At 42.4% G+C, this 20,883-nt stretch overlaps 1 protein-coding gene across 1 annotated transcript in view; it reads right to left on the bottom strand.

Moving 5' to 3' along the window:
- MMP2 (matrix metallopeptidase 2) overlaps positions 1-20,883 on the bottom strand; it is a 343,614-nt gene that overhangs the window by 114,482 nt on the left and 208,249 nt on the right. Inside the window, exon 9 of the mRNA XM_077458031.1 lies at positions 132-273. Coding sequence (XP_077314157.1) covers positions 132-273 — 142 coding nt within the window. The remainder of the gene's footprint in view (positions 1-131; positions 274-20,883) is intronic.

Genomic DNA, 20,883 nt, shown 5'->3' with positions numbered 1-20,883 from the left:
ATTGTCTGCTGATTTAGTGTTTTGCAGATGCAGAGCTTTAATTCATTTTTAACTTTTGGTTTCAACCTAGATCACTATGTAACTATGTACTGTATGTTTGTGGAAAATGTCTTTACAAAGATTTTTCTTACCGGTCTTTAAAGAAGAATATTTCTCCCCTAATTTGTGAAATGCCATCAAAGACAATGTCGCTGTTGCACAAATCTGGAGTTACAGGTCCTTCTGTGGGATAAGGATCAGGTCCTGGTCTTGGTTCTTTTCCTTCTCCCCTTCCTGAAAGATGCACATAAAAAAATATATCAAATAACATACATATAATAAAGGTAAAAACTATTTCTTATTAGACTGAGTGATTGCACCACAGTCTGTGACTCTAGTAAAGGACAGTCCTAGAAATGTGAAGGTAAATTATAAAAACAGGAAATGGCCTAGCCAGCATGGAGTGATATAGTAATGTGAGTGAGCTCTGGTCGAGGACACCATGGTAAAGTGGTGCAGTCACTGGGTGCGCCTTCTCCACATCAGAACCTCACCTAATGCCTGGGACAGGTGACAAGAAGCCCCCACAGACTTAGGAACATGCCTAATCCTGCTTACCAATCTCCTGCTATGTTCTATCCTGGGATTTGGCAATTTTATTTGGAAGAAAGAGGAAGTCTGTCAATGCCTAGAAGGCACCTAGCGTACCGAGGCTCATGCCAGACTGTACATACAAGTGTAAAAGGCAACTTTCAAACACATGTGATGCCAGGCCTTAGTAGTTGGTACAGATTGGGCAGGAAAAATGAAGGACAAAGAGCTAGTGGCAGGAACAAGTGGCCAGTGATGTATATCTCCATTGAAATGATCATCTGAAGCCCAAGTTATCCCTCCCATTAAGCCATAGGACAATATCGGGCACCAAAAGGCTCCCTTCCAACCATGCTCTATATTAACTAAATGTTACTTGGGAAAGAGAGAGGAGGAGAGTGGAATGCATGCCTATTATGAACAGCAGGCCACACAAGAGGTGGTTAATGAATCTGGAGAGAACATTTGCATTTTTTTACAATATAATCTTATGGCTGCATTATTGACCCAACTTTATAATCTTATGGCTGAATTATTGACCTAAGTTTCATTCACCTAACAGTAAAAAAAGCATACTAATGTTGCACCCTCTAGTGTACTACTAGTGTAAGTGTAGGCAAATTTAAGTTATGACTCATGGTTAGTTAGTGAGTCAGAAATTGGGTCAGGTTACTGCAGGTCAGGCTGGATCTACAAGTTTGGAGAAGCTTCTAGAAGTTAGTGGGCAGAGGTTCAGGAGGTACTGATCTGCATATGTGAGAGAACTGGCCAATTCCCAGGCAGAATGTCCTGGCAGGGTGGCTAGGTTAGCCCTTAAATATTGGGGAGCCATGCCAGCAGGGCAGTTTGGTGGAAGATGGAGTGCTGAGGAGGCTATCATGGCCTAGGAGGCTCTGCCATGCTCGGGTTGACTTGGAAAGATCCTACAAGCATCTAGGTGGGAACAGGAATCTTACCTAGGAGAAGCAGGGAACAAGAACAGACTGAGTACATCAGCACACCCAGTGATTCACAAGGGGAGAGACTGCCACATGTAGTAAGATTTCAGGAGCACAGTGGTGTGCTTAACTCTTCCTATCCCTTGCCCTGGGAGATCTTCAGAGCAGCCAGGTGGGATGGTGGACAAGCAGCCAGGAGGACTGGTAGGTTCTGCAGGAAGTAGAGCTGGGAGCAGTTCTACAGAGGAGAGGAGCTACTCCTGTATACAGTTTACAAAGAGAGCTCCTAGTCCTCAAGGAATTTTTGCTTTTGATCACTCAAGACTGACGGTGTCCAGAAAGAAGGACAATTCAGGATTTTGTACATAGCAAAGAAGTTTTCCCCATTCATTGTTTTGGTCAAGTTCCCAAAATCCCTTTACCCCATCCATGTTATTACCCCTGATAAAGCAACAAAACCAAGTTCAGAAACAAATTTTTTGTGTCCAAATGCGAGTGGAGAATGCTTGTTGCCTGGCTATGCAGGAATCGGGGAACCAGTTACCAGCAGTCCCCGCAGGGGTAGTGCTACACTAATATAAAAGGTTTGTAATTTAGGATGCATACCCATACAGTAAGTATAAGGCAGTCATAACTACATACTGACTGTAGCTTTAACCCTTCCTAAAGCGGAACTAAACCCATTGATTTATCTGCTCCAATACTTGGCACTTTTACCCCCTTCCCGCCCAGGCCAAATTTTCTGCTTTCAGCACTGTCTCATTTTGAATAACAATTGTGCGGTCATGTAACGCTGTACCCAAACACCATATTTGTAGAGTTTTCTTTTGGTGGTATTTAATCACCACTGGGTTTATTTTTAGTTTTTGTTTTTTTGTTTTTTTAGAAAAAACGAAGACCAAAATGTTTAAAAAAATTAAAATTTTATTAGTTTCTGTTATAAAATTTTGTGAATAAGTAATTTTTCTTCTTTACTGATGTGCACTGATGAGGCTGCACTGACAGGCACTGATGAGGCAGCACTGATGGACACTGATGAGTTGGCACTGGTGAGCACTGACAAGGAGGCACTAATATGCAGCACCGATGGACACTAATGGGCACGAATAGATGGCACTGATGAGGAGGCACTGACAGGCATCACTGATGGGCACTGGTGGGCATCACTGATGGGGCTGCACGGATATTCCAGGAATGTAACTGTTTTTTTTTTAAACAATTACATCGATGGGTTTAGTTTCACTTTATGATTTACTGCTGTTCAGGGGCCCTAGGCTTCAGAAAAATGTTCCTTGCTAAAGAACAGTCTTCTTTTACCAAGTTGTTATGCATACCTCCCAACTTTCTGAGAAGGGAATGAGAGACACCTGTTAGCAAAAGTATGTAGGCACAGGACACACCCCTGGCCACGCACCCCCCCCCCCCCCCCCCCCCAGGAGAATTATACCAAAAAATGGTTGATTAACCACTACAATACAGGGCACTTTTGCCCCCTTCCTTCCCAGCTCAATTTTCAGCTTTTATCGCTCTCATTGTGGAAATTTGAAAAAAAAAAACAATATTTTATTTTTTCTATTTTAAAAAAAATCCAATAAAATCAAATTTTGTCATAAATTTAAGCCAAAATGTATTCTGCTACATGTTTTTGGTAAAAAAAATTCTGTTAAGTGTATAATAATTGGTTCGTGTGATCACGGACATATGTACGCAAATGATCATGTACATATGTGTGCAGGTGATCACGTACATATGTGTGCAGATAATCATTGGAACATGTGATTTTAGTGGGACATATGTGGGGACATGTCTTTTTATTATTTGGGGACATGTGTGGTGACATGTGTATTGTGGTGACATGTGTGTTTACACTGTAGGTTTATACTATACTAGTGATCAGTGAGTAAAAAGCTGTAAAAACAGCTCATACTCACTGATCACCAGCCGGCTGCAGCGATCTGCTCTCCTCTCCTCAGCGACGACTTCCGTGTGAGGAGAGGAGAACCGATTGCCTAGCAACCGGCTGTTTGTTTACATCACATGGCGGCCATCATGTGATCAGGAGGGCCAATCACATAGCCCTCCTGCCGATCCGAGATGCGCTGTGTCTGGGTGACACGAGCGCATCGGGATCGCGCCGCTGCGCGGGCACGCGCGTGGGCGATCCCCCTCCATCTGAAGGACGTTCCTGAACCTCCAGTCAGAAGGAGGCGGCTCCCACCCGGCCGTATATGTACATTGGCCAGGTGGGAAGTGGTTAAACTCACGAGGGCTTTTTTTTACTGCTATCCTTCCTTAATATTTGCTTGTGACATTTAAACTGCAGCAATTTAGAAAATTAATGAAACATTGGGCACTGTAAAACACTTTCTTATAGATAAATAGTGCATTTTCTATACAACTACAGTCAGGTCCATAAATATTGAGACATCAACACAATTCTAATCTTTTGGGCTCTATACACCACCACAATGGATTTGAAATGAAACAAACAAGGTGTGCTTTAACTGCTGATTTCAGCTTTAATTTGAGTTTATTTACATCCAAATCATGTGAACGGTGTAGGAATTACAACAGTTTGTATACGTGCCTCCCACTTTTTAAGGGACCATGCTGGGAGATACTGTAAGCCTTTAAAATGAACATTTGATTTTTCACATTCGTGTCCCATAGACTTTAACAGTGTTTACACAAAATGTTTGCCACTTTGCAAGGCATTGTCAAATATTCTGATAAACCTCTTTTTATAAAGTCTTGTATAGCTTCTGGACTTCTGTGTCCCAGCCACCTGTACCATAAGTGAATACATTTGCTGTGTAGGTCATTAGAGACTACATTAGCTTTGCTGGTCTGTGGTGATGAGGCTGTATAGGGTGATCATCTAGTTTTCCTTTTGTGAGGAATCACTTATCATTTTGAATTGTGCATTCATCACCCTGGAACTTAACTGTGAGACCGTTGTTTGCAAGACTTTTCACTGATAGAAGGCTGCCTTCTAGTTCTGGAACATACAGCACTTTCTTTACAAGGATACTCTGCTTGCCTTGTGGTGTAATGCAGTTCAGGAAGCACTGGCCTTTACCTTCGGCACTGATGCTTTTACCGTTTGCTAGGTAAACTTTGTCTTTTGCACTGTAATCAATGTTTGTGAAGAAGGTCTCATCGCTAGTCATATGGCTTGTTGTTCCTGAGTCTATGCACCAGCCGCATGGTGTCACTCTGTGTCACTTTAAAGGTGTCACTCCGTGATGTGTCTGCAGTTTCCTTTGCGATTGCTTTGACTCTTTCTTTTGTGGATAGCTCTAGCTTATGCTGCTCGGCTTTCTGAATAGAACAATCCTTTTTTAAATGACTTTTACAGTGAAAACAGGATCTGCTTTCTTTGTTGTGCTTTGTGCCTTTGTGCATCTGAAAAGCTTTGTCATCATGATGCATATTTTCTTTCCTTCTGGCATATTTATCGATTAATTTCCCTTTGGCATATTCCAGTGTCAGCTCCTGCTCGGGTCAGGTTTCTAAAGAGTTAATAAGAGCAGTATATGTCTCTGGAAGGCTGCAGAGGAGCAGGGCAACAATATGGTTAACTTTGATGTCCCCTCTGACGGCGCGTAGCTGCTCTATGATCTCTAGCATAGCTTTCATGTGGTCACACATATGCTGCCCTTCTTCTAGTCTCATCTTATTCAACTTTCTTAGTAGAAACAGCTTACTGTTGAGGCGTGAATGCTCATGCAGTTTTTGTAATGAAGTCCACATACCTTTGGCTGTTTTCTCTGTTCTTATGTGGATAAGCTGGTCATCTTCCACTAGTAATCTTATAATTGCTTTTGCCTGTCTATCCTTCCTATCTCAGTCGTCCAACTCACCGTCTGTGGGTATTTCTGTATTCAGCACTTGCCATATGTCATCCTTGTTCAGAAACGTTTCTAGTTTAAACTTCCACAGCTGGTAATTGGCATTGTTTGATTGCAATTGCAATTGAAAACTTGATATCTGAACTGCCTGCCATCTTTCAGCTGCTTGCATACAGTACTCACAGACTTGTAGAATTCTTTTTCCAGTGCCTGGGTGCTGCTGGGTGCCTTTAGTATTCTCTCCAATGCCTGGGTGCCTGGGACCCATAACCTATGTGCAGAGTATTGATATAAGCACTGGAAGCTTCTTAGATGCAGTAATACAGCTTTACTTTCATGGAGAATATTAGATCATGTCTTACTGCATAGAGAACATGAACAGAAAGCAGGAATATACAAGTGCATGCACTGAGATAGACAATATATTCTGTTATATCATATAAAAAATGAACTATACACTATAATACTACAGCGCCTCCTGCTGCATTGATAGGTATAATGCATACAGTATTGTGAGTTTATTAACAACTTTACATAACATGCTGTTGTTCTTTCCAACAGTTTGAGGAGTTAAAAAAAATTGCACCAAAAACGCTCTCTCGGAGGGAGGAGGTGTGACCGGATGAGGATCTGAGTGGACGTCCTGCGAGAGAGCTCCTACCATCCTGACATGCTGACACGCTGATATCCTGACATGCCCCTGAAATGTCCACCCTGATGACTGTGTCATAGCTGGTCATAGCCGGAGGTAGCCGAGGATGAGACCGTAGTTGTCTCAGTCGATTCAGCTGCGGGGCAGACCAGAGGTCGGACAGAGGATCGAGAGGTGTCGGGAGATTGTCTCAGCATGGCTTATCCCGGAGAGTAGAGAGGGGCTGTCATCTTGTCATTCTGTTTTACCTCGGCTCCCGCTCCCGCATGATCCCTCGGTCTTTGGCCGGCTTCTTCCTAGTTAGTGGCAGCATTAACATGTTTTAATTTCCACTAACACCATTCACTTGTGTTAACTTGCAGCAGTCTGCTGTGCTTTCTATTGATGGTCCCCAACTTATAGCTCTCAGCTCTTGGCTCCTGACTTTTGGCTTTGGCTTCTGAGGCTCCTGAGATTCCTGAGACCAGCTGGCGGCTGTTATCTGTATCACTTTGCCTATATTGCCTTTGGATTGGTTGGTTGGAGGAGAGGGTAGCCTGGCACGCAGATGATCTTTTAACTGAACTCGTACAATTTCAAACCCACCCTCAGTATGAACATTGCCTCAAGCTTGGGGTAAATAGACTGCATCTGCAAATTTTTACTGACTGACAGACTGCCTGCTTTTTGTTTTTTCTCAAATGACATCACTCACATTCATCACACCCTCTAATCACATAGATAAATGTTATGGTTTATCATCCCTGATGAAATCTCTCCTGCTGCTGGCCAATTTGACACTGCTGTATCCTCCACAAGGATCTTCTTTTTTTTTTAATTTCTTTTTTTATTTAGAAACTATTTATGCTATTACAAATATGGAAATGAAAACAGTAAATATAACTTAACAAAGTGCAAAATACTGCATATAGTTATTTTTAAATAATTTAGAAAATGTGAAGTTATTCAGATGCTGCCTATACACACTCATGCCGCGTGCACATGACCGGACTTTTCGACGGAACTAATCCACCGGACAATTCGATCATGTGTGGGATGCATCGGACCTTTGCGGTCTAAAAATCAGATGGACTTTAGATTTAAAACATGTTTCAAATCTTTCCGACAGACTCAAGTATGGTCAAAAAATCAGTTTGTCTGTATGCTAGTCTGACGGACGAAAACCGACGCTAGGGCAGCTATTGGCTACTGGCTATGAACTTCCTTATTCTACTCGTTCGGAAAGTCCATCGAGCAAAAAAAAATGCCAGAAAAACCCTGGATGAAAATGCTGATAATATTTTTGTGCTAGCTTCTAGGAGAATTTTAGTAACTTTTTCGAAGCATTTACACGTTTTTGGCATTTTTTCAGTACATGAAGTAAAATAAAATGAAAAAGCTCAAAAAAAGCTGTTAGTAGCATTTTAGAAGCATTTAGAAGCAGTTAGGAGCATTCAGCATATTTTTCTGCTGGTAAAACACTACAAGAAACTCTGCAAAAACTATTTTTTCTGCTGAAGCTCAAAAAAATGCTAATAGCCTAAAGTAGTGTGCATGGACATATAGAATAACACTATTTAGCTTCTAAGAGCAGAAAGAAAATGATAACAGCTTCTAGGAGCTTAAGAAAACGCTAGTGTGCATGGAGCCTTAAGCTTGTTACACACATAAAAGTCGTTATTATTCAACCTAGTGGGCTGAACAGAAAAAAAACTACATATTGCCATACTAACTAGCTGTGCCTCTGTGTGCTGACAGTGTGTAGCCACATTAGGCCCTACACAATGAGTTGTATAAACAGATAAGATTCTGCCTCAAGCATTAGATTGTATAGGCAATTGTATGTATATCATACCTCCCAACTTTTTGAGATGGGAATGAGGGACACTTATCAGAAAAAGTATGCAGACATAGGAAACACCCCCTGCAACGCCCTTTAACCACTTAATCCCCGAACCATTTTGCAGCTAAAGGACCAAGCCCCTTTTTGCGATTTGGCACTGCATTGCTTTAACTGACAATTCTGACGTGGCTCCCAAACAAAATTGGCGTCCTTTTTTTCCCACAAATAGAGCTTTCTTTTGGTGGTATTTGATCACCCCTGCGGTTTTTATTTTTTTGCGCCATAAACAAAAATAGAGCGACAATTTTGAAAAAAATTCAATATTTTTTACTTTTTGCTATAATAAATATTCCCCAAAAATATATATAAAAAATGTTTTTTTCCTCAGTTTAGGCCGATACGTATTCTTCTGTATATTTTTGGTAAAAAAAAAAACGCAATAAGCGTTTATTGATTGGTTTGTGCAAAAGTTATAGCGTCTACAAAATAGGGGATAGTTTTATGGCATTTTTATTAATAATTTTTTTTTTTACTAGTAATGGCGGCGATCAGCGATTTTTATTGTGACTGCAACATTATGGCGGACACGTCGTACAATTTTGACACATTGTTGGGACCATTGGAGCAGTAGGGGGCAGTGTAGGGGTGAAGTGTGTGTGTGTGTTTTTTTTACTGTAGGGGGCGTGGCTTGGCGTGTGACATCACCGATCGTCTTTCCCTATGACAGGGAACAGAGGATCAGTGAAAGGCTCGCTAGGAAGCACGGGGAGAGGTTAGTTTACACATACCTCTCCCCATTCTTCAGCTCTGTGACCCGATCGCGGGTCATGGTCACGGAGCTCTGGACCGGGTCGTGAGTGCGCCACCAGCAGCGCGCACGACCCACAGCTGGGTACATAAAGGGCAACATACCTGTATGTGCTTGTGCCCAGCCGTGACATTCTGCCGACGTATATCGGCGTGAGGTGGTCCTTAAGTGGTTAAAGGAGAATTGTACAAAATAAAAACAAGATTGGTTAAACCCACAAGTGCTTTTTTTTTTAACACTACTATTTATTTATATTGGCTTTTGGAATTTACAAAGCAAATAGAAATCAGATAAAAGGTTTACCACTGGAAAACACTTTTTTGATACTTTTATATACATCTATATAGATCAGACCAAAATGAGGGACACATTGTTCCAAATCAGGAACAGTCCCTCGAAATCAGGGACAATTGGGAGCTATGGTATATTCTTATCAAACTCTTCACTTTCGTCAGGCAAGGGAGTATTTATCTACGCTCAGACCAACACTTTTGCCTGAGTTTTAGATTAATTTCCTAGATAGACATGGGCCGACCAAGCCCGATTTGAATGACACCAGAACTCTCGAAAATCGCAAAAGTTGGGACCTGAACGACGAACCCCATTAAAGTCTATAGTACCTGAACCTGAAAAATCAAAAGTCCCCATTTTGAAGGCTTATATGCAAGTTATTGGCCATAAAAAGGGTATAGGGCCCAGTTACTACCCTGGGGGACATGTACCAATGCAAAAAAAGTTTAAAAAAATTAAATATAAGAATTGGCCTTGCTGTAAAATGAATTTTGATGCCCCTGCTACACAGTTGCTGAAAAATTGGTCTTTTGGTGTTGGTGGCACCTTCACCCCATGACCTTCTAGAGGTACTCTTGACGAAAGCAAGAATTGGCGTTGCTGTAAAAAAAATTATTTGATACCCTTGTCAAACTGTTTCAGAAAAAATGGGCCATTCGTGTGTTGGTGGTGCCTTCACACCGTAACCCTATAGAGGTACTCTTGTTGAAAGCAAGAGTTGAGAATAGACCAGGAGGATATTCAGCTTAACTTCCTGGTTCCAAGCATCTTACATCACATCTGCTCAGAGGAGCTTGCTCACCCTTGACCACCTGGAAGGTCGCCACCTTCTGGAGACTTATCCATATGCTTTGTGAAACCTTCTAAATGTGAGTACATATTTATTGTTTATCATTTCATAAATATGTTTTAATAAATGCTATACTTAGGTAGTGGTGCTTTTCTCTCCTCCTTTTTGTTTTTACATGGTTTGCTGGTGGGAGCCTCCCCAGATCCTGCTTGGAAGAGAGGCTGCTGACGATGCCATAATGTGAACTTCATGTCAGTGATATTATATGGACTTTCTCAAGTACTAAAAAGATTATCTCTCTTTATGTTGTTTATCATTCCATGCCTATTGGTAGTTTGACAGTTGCACTTGTGCCCTTCTTTTCTTCCACCTTGGTACATTTAGAGTATTAATGTCCTTTATAAATCGTAGTTACATTAGTCCACTGGCCAGTGATTAGTCAGCCTGAGGATAGTAGCTAGGCCTCATAGTTAATCCCTTTCCATTATATTGCAGTCATGGGATATTTACTGTTGGTTTTGTTGCTATCAGCATAATTGTTTCCTTATTTGACCAGTGCATCCTGGTAGGGATTTTCACGAGTGACTAGCGGAACGAACGCCATCTCTATTTAATTCATTGTGCCTTTGCAGCTCCCAGTGATTGATAATGTGTTAACTTTGCAATTTTCAAATCTGTCTAATTGTTTCTTCTCTACGGTGCTTACTTCAGCCTAAATAAAGCTCATTATATCACTATCTGTGTGTTGGTGTGTTGTTGGGCCCAGTTAAAAGCATGGTTCACTTCTGGAAACATTTCCAGAAGCTCCTCGAGAGGTAATTGGTGCACATAAAATAGAAAAAGACTACAGGTCTGTTAAAGAGTGTAAGTTCCAGAAAGAAATGATGCTGACAGTTGTTGTTAAAGTGGCTGTAAACCCTCACATATGCTCAGTGAAGTGACTGGCCCCAGATGACACACACTTCTCTTCTTTACAGCCATTCAAAGTCAGTGGCGGCTGGTGCCCAAAATTTTGGGTGGGTGGGAAAAAAACCTGGCCTCCTCACTTGCACTACTGCCCCCCATGGGATATGGAGGGGAAGGTGGCAATCAGTGGCCTTACCTTAGGAGGCAGATGACAAGGTGGTGCTGGATCCGGTTTAGGGCTCCTGGAAGCTGGAAGAGGCTGTTGCTGCCCCTTTGCCCCTCTACCTGCTGTTCCTTCCTCCATTTTGAGGAGGGAAGCACTGGGGCCATTGCTTCTCCTCCTGGGTGAACAGGAAGTAGGTAATGAGAACCAATTGGCCCAGAGTCCTAATACTCCCTGTCCAATCGGGTTTCTGGACCCCCTTCCTGATTGGCCAGGTGGAAAAGCAGGAAGACATTAGCGAATATTAATTTACTAATGTCACACAACTGGGTGTTCAATCAATCAATGCATCCGCTGCCCTGCATGTCGATTAGGGGCTGGGTGCATGGCCCCTGCACCCCTAATGGAGCAGGCACCACTGTTCAAAGTGCTACATTTATACAGCTTGTCTAAGCTTCCAGAAAGCAGGGGTCAGGGAGCTGAAATCACACTCTGCAGAGCTCAGAGAGAGCTGATTGAAGGGAAGGGACACACACCTCCTTACACAGCACTGAAGACAGGACAGTGGCTGAGGATGTCAGTCACAGCCTGTTTGCTGAAACCCACTCCCTTGTCACCTTTTTACCTCTTGGTGTCAGGTAAACTTGTCAGAAGTGACTCATGCAGATAGCAGAGGAAGGAGGGATTAGACAGAAATGGCACTTAGTGCACTTGATTGGGACAAGAACACACTATAATATGCTTTAATATGATATGCTTTGTTCATATTTCATGTTTGAAATTTAAAACCACTTTGAGGGAATGCAGAACCGGTATGTTTTTGTAAATTAACTGCTAAAATGTTTCTAACATTATGCTGATCAACTAAACCACTCAAGGCCCATAATATTCTTCTTAAAATGTAGCTCAAGTTTTCATGAAGAAGACGGGTACTCTTTTCTGCCCACTTTTATGTAATTTTTCTGTGTTTTCTGTGTTTTATTGAACTGCATCAGGTATTGTTGTTTTGTAGCATGCTGACATCTAGTAATAGTTTAGGGCCACTACAACTTGTTTACTATGCAATTTTGGTTTGTCCCTCTGTACTCCCCTCCTGTCAGGACTCTATCCACAGCAGATGCTCACTAAGACCTGGCATTCCTGCCAGTATCTTACATGGCCGCACAAATGCACGCCGGCGTGCACATATGTACGCTGGCACACAAATGGAACACAGGTGCACGCACGGATGAACACTGGCACACAAATGCACACTGATGTACAGCCCGGACTGGCGCTGGTTCATCTACGGCTCTCCAGTGTGTTTATTCCTGTGATACCTTGCAGCTGTGAATACCTGTTACCCACTTGGCTTGCCCCTGGACCTGTCTTCTGCCTGCCTCCTGATCTGACCTCAGCTTGTTATAAATAGAATAGAATAGTCTTATCCTGCTCTTCTGTGTATGACCTTGGTTACCCTCTTGACCACGCTTGTTCTTGTCCACACCCAGTACTTGACCCTGGCTTTGAATTAGCTTCTCTCCTGACTGCTGCTCTGCCTGAATCATCTTACTTCCCACGACAGGCACCACCTGTCTGCAGATACTATCCTGGTGTCTCACCTGAGTACCTGGGCATTTCATCTGACAACACTCCATTCAGAATACCCTTGCAAGCTTTTCCAGCAGATGACCCATGCTTTTGATAACAATCCAGTCAGAACACACCCCTGTATGCTATTCCAGCAGGCCACCCATGCTTCTTTGAGCCTGACTCCTCCTGTTCCACCTTCAGGGGAGTCTGGAATTTAGCTTCAATGGAAACGCTCTCACCATTGGCCTTCTGTTTGATACCTTCTGTTTAGTGCTAGTTAGATTACTTTAGTCCTAGAAAGACACTCCCCCTTTCTGCCATGTTCCCTCCATAGTGTTAGTTATTAACAGAAACGGCTTGGGAAAGTAATTGATTGTCTTCATACACTTCAAATAACTGTAAAAGATTCCTCTGTATTGCAATTAGCTAAAGTATAATTGTTGGATTCAACATCTATATCTTATTGATTAGTTAAGCTGCCCATGGATGGTGCCAAGTCAGCAGCTGACCATACTGTCCAGAAAGACTGGGTCTAAGGAGATATGTCAATGCATTAAGTGGCATTTGAAACAGAACACCCTGCAATTCACAAGTCAGTACTCAAAATTACATCATAAGGAAAACCGTAAAGTGTTGTAATAAGAAAAGCCTCAGTGTCTGCATTTTTTTTTACAGTGAAGCTTTATAAAGTTTTTCCCCAAAACGTGAAAATACTATTGCATGCAACAACTGAAATCTGACTTACAGCTCAGTGCTGATTTCTGGGAAAAGCAGTGAGCAAATACCACAAGCATGATATTAGATTTCTGGGAAGATCTATACAATGTTTGTGTGCCAATATGTAAAAGACAAAGACATTTTTTGGCCTTTTTTTTCAAATACTTTTTATTGAAAGTTTTTTCAATTAACATTTAACAACGCAAACAAAAAAGGACAACAATAAATAACCAGAAGGGGGTGTACAAGAAACACAAACCATGGAATCTCATACCTAACTGATGTTAGCTACCATTGCGGAGAGAAAAACACAGTAAAAGTAAAAGAAGCTTGACATCTGAATTCAGGAGTGAAATAGGGTGGTATGATTCAGTATGCAAGTCATCTTTACTAGGTTTGGGTAGCACAATAATTTATGGAGTTGAGCAGACACTGAGACACATAGGCTATATTTAACACCTCTAGGAGTTCAGGTAGAAGAATGGCCCTATAAGTTTTATATATCTCAGAAGGAAGTCCCACTAACCCCTTGGCTTTATTATTAGGGGACTTTTTTACCACGTCAAACAGTTCCTCTAGTGTTATGGGAGGGTTTAATTGTTCCCTGTCCGCCTTCGACAAGCATGGGATCTTAAGGGGGTCTTAAACCTCAGTGAGTTGGTCCATCTCGTAATTAACTTTGCTTTCATAAAGGTAAGAGTGGAACAAATGGATTTCTTCTAATATCTCCCTCGGTTTCTGGGTAACTACCCCTAAGGAAGAGTATATGGATGATACCTAGTTGCGAGGCGTTTGAGAATTGGCTATTACTGCCAGCAATTGGCCAGTATTTTCCCCATCCACAAAGTATTGACAGTGGGTAAAGAACTGTTTACTCTAAGCCGTTTCAAGTAAAGTTTGCTTGTATACTACCTGAGCATCTTTCCATGACCTAAGAGTGTTGATGACAAGAGTCTGGGAGGTAGCAAAAAAAAAAATAACACTCTGGGATATAGAGGATTCACAGAATACTCCCCCCTATGGGAAAATAGCAAGCTGGGGGGAGTGCAGAAAATGGGCACAATCAGGGAATGGTTAAGACGAGGAATAAAGTACATTTCCCAGCTCTACCAAGACGGAAAGTTAAAATCCTTTTAGGAATTAAGAGTAAAATTTTCAATTCCAAACAAATCCCTTTTTAGATACCTGCAGGTCAGGCATACAATGTCAGAACAGTTTAGAGGGAGGACAGCAGAATGGCGTAAGATACCGGCATTACAGAAAGTTTTTAGTGCCAAATCACCGAAAGGCTTAATATCCAAAGTTTATCCAAGTATATATAAAGGGAGTCAGGAAGGAATAGAAGTTCGGTTTTACAGGATGAAATGGGAAAGAGACATGGGAAGTCTATCGGAACCACAATGGGAAAGAATTCTCGAACTTGCCGCATTGGTATCGCTTTCCCCACCCCAGAGGATGTCACACTTATTTCTACTGTACAGAGCCTACTACACTCTGCAAAAGCTTTTTCGGTTTGGCTGAAGACAGGATGCTACTTGTCCTAGATGTGGAAGGACAGAGGGGGATCTGATCCATATGTTTTGGAGATGCCTGAAGCTATTCCGATACTGGAGGGAGGTAGTGGGTATCATAGATCAGGTATTTGAAGTCTCTATAGATATGGAACCCATGCTATATGTGTTGGGGTGGATAGAGGGAGAAGGAAAACTAGGAGACATCCAATTAGCAATCTTGAGATTACTTTTCCAGGCAAGGAAACTGATTGCTCAGAAATGGCAATCTCCTACTCCCCCATCCAGCAGAGTGGGAACAAGGCATGAACGTGGTGATTCTTAAAGTGGATGTAAACCCAATGTCATCCTTTCTAAACTACTGCCATAGGGGTTATCTAGAAGGATATACATGCCTCCTGCATGTTTCTTGACCTGTCAAATGTCTCCCCTCTGCCTGCTATAAGACCCAAAAAACTCCATATTCTGTGGGTGGGTCTGTTGTCTGGAGATCGGTGGGTGGAGTCGTGATGTCAGTAGACTCCCCGCCCACCTCTACACTCCCCTTGTCAATAATCATATTGTCCTGTGTATTTCTTAGGCCGCGTACACACGGGTGGATTGTCTGCCCAACTAAGTTCGTCAGACAATCCGACAGACAGTCAGTTCAACTTTTGAATGAACGGACTTGACCACACACGATGAACAGACAGTCCGCTGAAAGCTTGCGCGATGACGTATACAGCACGTACGATGGGACTAGAAATACGACGTCCAATACACTGCAATGCAACCTTCGGCCGTGTAAATCCTTTCTGAGCATGCGCCATACTTAGTCTGTCCAACTTGCCTACACAGGAGCGGACTGTCCGCTGAAACCAAGTTTGGACGGACAAAACCAAGTTTGGACGGACAAAATTACGGAAATTCCGAAAGACTTAGTCCGCCAGACTGTCCGCTGAAAAAGTCCGCTGAAGCCCACACACGAGCGGATTGTCCGCTGAAACACGGTTCAGCGGACTAAGTTGGGCAGACAATCCGCCCGTGTGTACGCGGCCTTACACTCAACTTCTGCTATGATCTCTAATATCCAGTGAAAAGACAGGAAAGTAACCACATGACTTGAGCATGCCAAATCATGCTGAGGTGGGGAACATCCAACCCTGGCAGAGCAGCAGAAGAAAGGAGTGGGAGGGAATTAAAATATAATGCATGTCTCTTAGGCTAGTGCAAGAGATATGTAAATCACCTGTCACTCACAGCAAGGGGGAGGATTTTTTTCTCTGTTTGTCAAGAATTATCTGACTGAACAATAAAAGATGATTGCTCAGAGATGGATTAAATCTTTGTGGCAATACTGGGCTCAAATGATAGGAAATCGTATACTCTACATTATGACATAAAAAAAAAAAAAATCGGGTTTACATCCACTTAAAGGAAAGAACGTCATACTTCAGACAATGAGCTCTTAAGAAATTTGATAAGATCTGGAAAATGTGGGGAGAGAAAAAGAAAAGAGAGGGGATAAATACATAAAAGTCAAAGGGATGACAAACTAGATGGAAGGAAAAAGGAAGGAAAATGGTTAAAAAGATGAGCAGTGTGAAAAGTGCTGGATGAAAGATGAAAGGTATGGAAGTGAGATATGTTGGCTTGGTGAGGTAGGGGTTAGTTGGGGAAGGGATACACAGAGATGAATGAAGTTATTCAAGAGAGGGGAGTTTGTATCCCCCTTTTCCTTTCAAATTTTTAGATGTACGATGTTTATCACCGTTTTGTAAAATTGAAAATAATTTAATAAAGATATAAAGTTAAAAATACATAAATGAAAGAGTGTTGATGGAGGGGTGGACAAATAGGTTTCCCTTATTCTTTGTACCTCCTCAGATAAGAATTGTTCTTAGTCCCTACTGGATTTTTGAATATACTAAGTTCTTTGATCAACACACCACATACGTATGCTTTCATTGCATCCCAAATAATAAGAGGGGAAGATGAACCTTTGTTGTTTTGAAATAATTCAGTTAGATACCTTTTAACCCTTTCGACCTGCGGGAGCACTTTTAATCTGAAGGGACTGACTCTCCAACATTTTCATGTAGGTTAGGCTGTATGGAGACTAAGAACCAAAGGAGAATGATCAGAAAGGCCTCCAGCCCTATATGAGACATCCAAGACACGTGGTACCATTGGATCCCTACCTAAGGCCAGGTCAAATCTTGATCAGGATTGATATGTGCTAGAGCAGCATAAGTATTGAAGTGTGGAAGGATTACACTGTCTCCATATGTCCTGGAGGCCAGTTCCTGAAAATTGCAAAGAAAAGGGAGATTCAGTCTGAGTGCCTGCTGGGTAACGGTCCACAATAGGGTTATATACTGGATTAAAGTCACCCAATACGAACAAGGGGACTCCGGGGTTATGCACCAGTAATGTAGCCAACACCTGGATTACCTCGTTGTTATAGGGAGGAGGCACATACACGCCCCCCAGTAAACAGAAAATGAACAATATAGCATTATAAAAATACATAACACCCATTTGGATCAATGAAGGCGTGTTGACAAGGAAATTGCAGTTTGGATGAAATTAGGATACTGACTCCCCTCTCATAGGATGAAAAAACTGAGTGGAATTGTACCGGAAAAAGTCAGGAGTTAAGTAAGTGAGTAATGTCTGCAATATGATGCGTCTTCTGTGTAGACAATGGAAGATCCCTGCTGAGAAAAATAATCAGATATGGCCTTCAGCAGATATCGAATTCCACAGCAAGATTATGGGACTTAATGCCATCTTAAAACGCTCACGTTTGGGATCAAGACCTGGATATGTGTTGCTCATTTCTATCCAGCCATTGAGTAGCACTTTTTGGGGGTGTTGAAGAAGTGGGTTTCCCCTTTCGCTACCACTTTTAATTTATCAGGATACAACATTGCATACGTTATCTGAAAGGCCCTCAGCCTACCTTTCACCTCATCGTACTGTGCCCAAAGTTTCTGTACTTCTACTGATAAATCAAGGAAGAAGGGAATCTTACAGCCACTCACTTCTATTGGTCCTTTGGTGCGGGCCAGTGCGAGAATGATATCCCAATCCTTATAGTGGAGCAATTTGAGGATAAAGGGTCTGGGTGAGCAGGTATGCGGGGGGCCCTTTCAACTGCATAAAATGGTGTAAAGCTTTTTCTGTCAAAGGTGTCTAGTAACCATTGCTCAATAAATTCAGATCTTTTCCTTCCATTTTTTTCAAGTAGAAGGAGAATCCTGACATTGTTTTGTCTCAATAGTTTTTCCATGTCATCTAATTTATTAGCATGGAGTTGGACCACTACAGTATTAGCAGCAACATCTCATCTGATAGGGGCCATTTCATCTTCTAGGGCGCTCACTCTACCCTCCAATGCGATGTGCGCTCCCGCAACTTTTTGAACATTGTGCCGAATGAGCCCCATATCTTCCCTTAAGTGTTGAAATTGGGTGGTTAAGAAGGTTAATAATGAGTTGCAACTCTGGACCACTTTGAATACATCACTTTGGGTAGGTTCTGGAGGGGTATCCTGCAGTACAGTGGGTGTTTGCTCTGCCCATTCTGTGTAACAGACAGAGTGGGCATCAGGGCTGGCTTAGCCCTTCCTTCTCTGGGCTGGCTGCTCAGATATTGGCTAATTGCCAGGTCTCATTTCTCTCCACAGTTACCAGTTGTTCCTGATAATGCTCATCTGACCTGCCTACTTAAAGCTGTCCAGCTCACTTCACCCCTGCCTTCGCCTTGATCACATCACAAGAAACCATCTCCTGCGGTTCTGTTTAAAGTCTGGCTTGCTGACATCCCTTTTGGCTCCTTATCCTGCTTGCTGTTGCTCTACTTGGATCCCTGACTTCTGGCCTGGCTGATTACCCGATCTGGTTATTGAACTCTGGCCTGGCTGACTCCTCGATCCGGTTACTGGACTGGCTATGCTATGACTACACTTTTTCTATTTACCTTTTTATTTAATAAACATGTGTGATTTAATTGTACTTCTGTCTTGGTCTGATTCATGGTTTCTGACAGTGGGTCAGTAAACATTCCTTTCGGGCACTTCTGATTAGCTGTGGAATGGGGTTAATCACGAGGTATCGGCAGCAGCAAGGATCTCAGCATCCACTCACAACAGCAGCTTAGGCATGCCCCTTTTATGGCCTTTCTGACACAGAAACATATCTGTTCTGTATAACCCAAACAACTGCTATTAGCATTATTTCTTTCTGGCACTATTACATTTTAATAGACAAGTATTGTAGTTTTCTTCCATTTATTTTCAAAAATTATGTGTGAAGATATAAAGAACCTATTGCATAAAATTATTGCAATCTGATTTTATTTCAGTTTTGACTTATGAGAAAAGCAGCGAATAAACACCATAAGCGGGAAATAATGTTTCTGGGGAAATTCTGTACACAGCATAATGGAACACCCCAATGTTACTATATGCCAATTAACCAACATATACATCAGGGCTGTATCATGAAATCAGTGGGCTCGTGTGCAAGATTAAATGTGGGCCCTAGTTTTGTAGAGAAAAAAAAGCAGCGTGCAACGTGGGCTGTGACGAACAGTGGGTGTGGTTTGAATTGCGCTTAAGTAGTGGGCGTGGCTTGAAGGGGTGAGGTTAAATAGAGTCTGAGATTACCTACAGATATCAGTGTTATACAGCATATAGTTAATAGCACTCAGTATATAGAGATCAGTGTTATATATTGGGTATAACACCTCCTGAGGAAGATGAGCTTGTGCCTCGTCTAAACGTTAAAACAAAACCTTCATTATGCATTGTACATTCCCCTGTCATGACCCATGAGTGCCACTCTCTCTTTTGTATTATAGGTTATAGCACCCAGAGAATGAGCAGTCACTGTCACAATGAGCCTGTTATAGAATAAAGCACACACTAAGCTGCTGGCGATCACTGACCTTCTCACAAGGCAGGCTGCTGCTCCATACATTCTGAAATCTCTGGCTCTCTTCTTGATACCGACTTGCTGTACCCCACAGTAGAGATGTGGAACTGTGCCCCTGCCCCTCCACTGACCACATAGAAGGAAGGATAGGTGGGGCCACAGTCCACATGTAGAACCCCTCAGGAGGAGAAGTAGTCAGAACAGCTGTCCTCATTCATATGGCTTTGCCATCCCTCTCATCCCAGCCAGCACGATTCCTTCCTCCTCCCCCAGGGCTGCTGCATCAACCAACAGGAAACAGGAACCTCTCATGGGGCCCCCATTGACTGCTCAGTCCTTCCTTTGGTTGCTGTATGCAATTAGTGATAGGTACAGCCAGGGCCATCTTTAATATTGATTGGACCCTGGGCAAACAGATGTTGGATGAGAAGGCCTGGCTTGCATTCTTCGCTCAAATTCATCCCAATAGTGTACTATAGTGTCCAGGTCTTAACGAGACAATTTCCTATAAGCCTTTTTTTATAAATGTGGCTCAACACATCATTCTAACCTTAAAATCCCCCCCCCCCCTTTTTTTCCCCCTTACTTCCCCCATTCTATTGATAGTCACCCGGTTCACTATGAGTTGGCATAATTATTGGGGCACTACACAGCCCCGACATATAAACGGTCTTATTTATCATTAGGTGGTGTACACTTAATTGTATTTTAATGAGTGATTTTTGTTACTTTTCTATGTGTTTATTAAATAACATGAAATTTTAAAGTTATGTTTTTTCTTTACTTATTATTAAGTACCGGTATAGTCCAACTTACACTATTGTGGTTTGGGACTGCTTAAAGGGCTAGCGTGAGCGGCTACCCCAGCACTCCCACACCAACCATTTCTCCAATAGCGTATTATCGGGTTGAGATCAGGACTCTGCGCAGGCCAGCCAAATGCCTCCACCCCAAACTCGCTCATCCATGTCTTTATGGACTTTGCTTTGTGCACTGATGCATTCATGTTGGAACAGGAAGGGGCCATCCCCAAAGTGTTCCCACAAAGTTGGGAGCATGAAATTGTCCAAAATGTCTTGTTGTGCTGACATCTTTAGAGTTCCTTTTACTGGAACTAAGGGGCCAAGCCCAACACCTGAAAAACAAACCCCCACCATAATCTCCACTCAACCAAATGTTTTGGACTAGTGCACAAAGCAAGGTCCATAAAGACATGTATGAGTGAGTTTGGGGTGGAGGAACTTGACTGGCCTGCACAGAGTCCTGACCTCAACCCGATAGAACACTTTTGGGATTAATTGGAGCGGAGACTGCGAGCCAGGCCTTCGTTTCAACATCAGTGCCTGACCTCACAAATGTACTTCTGGAAGAAT

This window comes from Lithobates pipiens, unplaced genomic scaffold (assembly GCF_037356315.1).
Source record: "Lithobates pipiens isolate NorthernLeopardFrog02 unplaced genomic scaffold, aLitPip1_a1.2 Scaffold_10, whole genome shotgun sequence".
Classification (NCBI taxonomy): domain Eukaryota; kingdom Metazoa; phylum Chordata; class Amphibia; order Anura; family Ranidae; genus Lithobates; species Lithobates pipiens.
The sequence above is the reverse complement of the archived record's forward strand: the minus strand, read 5'-3'. Positions and strand labels throughout refer to the sequence as shown.